The sequence below is a fragment of the Aptenodytes forsteri genome, unplaced genomic scaffold, assembly GCF_000699145.1.
Source record: "Aptenodytes forsteri isolate BGI_AS27 unplaced genomic scaffold, ASM69914v1 Scaffold92, whole genome shotgun sequence".
Classification (NCBI taxonomy): Eukaryota; Metazoa; Chordata; class Aves; order Sphenisciformes; family Spheniscidae; genus Aptenodytes; species Aptenodytes forsteri.
In genome coordinates, this window is record NW_008794581.1 from 1,808,745 (window position 1) to 1,811,241 (window position 2,497).

Genomic DNA, 2,497 nt, shown 5'->3' on the forward strand with positions numbered 1-2,497 from the left:
GGGGCTTAGTTGCCAGCTGGGGTTAAACCATGACAGTCAGGAAACAAATCTATTTCGTCAAAGCCTAGTTCAAGGCACCACTGATTAGATGTTCCTTCCCCAGCTTTCTACTTCTATAGTTTATTTACAAAATCAATTAAGGAGTGTATGCTCCATAAGCAGAAAGTTGTTCACTCTTTTACCTCTATAATTCTATTAAGCTCTATATGTAACGTGTCCAGTCTTGCATACAAGAAGGAAAATCTAAAAATACAATGTTTTAATATTATAGAACTTGCAGTCAGCAGAGTCCTCTGAAACTACTCACGAACATTGTTTGGAAGCAGGGTGAAGAGGTGGAATATTACTGTTGATGGAATAAGAAGGGAAAAAACCAAAAAAACCAACCCCTTCACCTTTGTGACTTGATTTTTTACTTCTGAGATTTGCTACCAGAGTGAAAATTCTTTGCGATAGCTCTTCCACTAGTTTTATAAAATGGATTAGTAGCCAGGGTAGATCTATAGACAGGTTTACGCAGTCACACACATTTTCGCAGCAAATGAGAAAATAGCCAAGTTGAGTTCATAGCTGTAGAGTTACTTTAGCTGTGACAAGGAACATTAGCTTGGGCTTAGTGATACTCTAAACCATCTTGTGAAACAGAGCGCCAATGGCATCACTAATGGAACAGACAAGATTATAGTCCCAGTTCCTGCTGAGCAGTACATTCACAACTTCATTCCACGAGCACATGGCCAAAGATTTAAAGAGCATACAAAGCCACATCCTCTATGCTCTTTAAATTTTTAATCACATTCATCTTAAAGAGATTTTAAATTCAAAGCTCAGCTGGGAGGAAATACTAGAACAAGAAAGGACAAACCTAACAATAACCAAGCCTGGTAATACTGTATTTAACTTAAAATTGCATACAAAACATTGCAGTGAAGCACCTAGCAATACTATGTATGCAAACATAGTGACACACTGGCATAAGAATTAAAAAAAAAAAGTCAAGAAATAATGTAGCTTGGCCTGTCACTCTCTGGCAAGGGCTCTACCACTACTGCAACCTCTATGTTACAATGATGAATTCCAGAAACTAAGGCCTGATGCAAGGAGACGTTGGTGAAGAGAGCTTTAAAAGACAAGCTGCCCTACAGGGTAGCATTGACGTTGTGTTGCCTTACCTGGGCTTATGACAAAACATGAACTTCTTTTTGGAGAAGCATGGACTACACTTAAATGGTTTAAGTTTCAATGTACAGCAATATATTATATAAATTTACTGTTTCATAACAAAATCTTTGCACATATTAGCATCACAAAGGAGAGATGCTGACACAATAATGTTAGCAATTGTCGTGCATAAAACTCTTTCAATTACATGCCTCATTTTGGATATACACAGCGCTACTATTATATGCTGGTATAAATTCTGTGTTGCTCTTGAAGGAGCTGCAATAACATAGAATGTAGTACAACGGCCACATTTGGAAGTTGCAAACTACTATTCCTCTGGCTTACGCAGACCTACTGCCAAATCTACTGCTGCTGCCAACATCATCATTCTTTTTCAAGGCAGAATGAAACAACACTGCCTTACAAGAATATGTAGCTTACACAGAAGAGCATCATGACCTATCCACATCTGCAGTTTAGAGAAAAAACAAAAGAAAGAAATAAACCCCCTGAACCAGTAATTAAATAAAAGCAAAAATCATAAACACAACCCCTGTGCCCCCAACTGTTATTTAGACCTATTTTTACCCTACTTGATTTCTGTTTGTCAACAGTCATACTCCTAGCTTGATGTATTAAGAAACTGTCAGGAAACAAGGACAGTAGAAAACAGGGAAGAAGATAATTATTCCTAGCTTGAAATCTAAGTCTTGGATACTGCCACGAAAAAGCACAGAAGGAAGGAAAAATGAAATAACAGAGAAACTACCAAATACATACTCAACGGGAAAGAGCTTGATATGAATATCTCCCATGCTCGTGTGGATGATGGCACTGTCTGAAACTCTTTTCGGACCTTCTGCCTGAGTGGCTGCCATGACCTCTTCTTTAGAAGGTTTCTCATTAAATACATCTCTGTCAGAATCTGCACTCTTTGTATCTTCTGGTTCACGTTTAGTAAACTGAAGAACAAAAGAATAGAAGGTTAACTGTTTGGCTTTCTCTTTTTTCCCCTTATCTTACACACTGCTCTGTACCCAAGACGTCAACGTGATTATTTAACCTGCTAAACACCCAACTAGATTTGAAATGTAGGCAGAGAATTCATAGACAGTTTATCCTTGCATTTCAGTGTTGTGCGTTACCAGCATTTCCACAGTCACAAATTCCAGGACAACTACATGCAAATCCAAGTAACTTTTTATAATCTGTTATCTTTAAACTTTCTCCCCTTTTCAACAGAAAGCCCACAGTAGTTCAGGATCTTTTCTTAAAAAAAAAAAAAAAAAAAAAAAAAAAAAAAAAAAAAAAAAAGGGGAAAAAAAAAAAATTT

General features: G+C 37.1%; 1 protein-coding gene across 1 annotated transcript in view; it reads right to left on the reverse strand.

Annotated features, from left to right (window-relative positions):
* The window catches only part of PPWD1 (peptidylprolyl isomerase domain and WD repeat containing 1), a 14,169-nt gene that overhangs the window by 3,129 nt on the left and 8,543 nt on the right, over positions 1-2,497 (reverse strand). Inside the window, exon 7 of the mRNA XM_009272490.2 lies at positions 1,945-2,126. Within this exon, the coding sequence (XP_009270765.1) occupies positions 1,945-2,126 (182 nt within the window). The remainder of the gene's footprint in view (positions 1-1,944; positions 2,127-2,497) is intronic.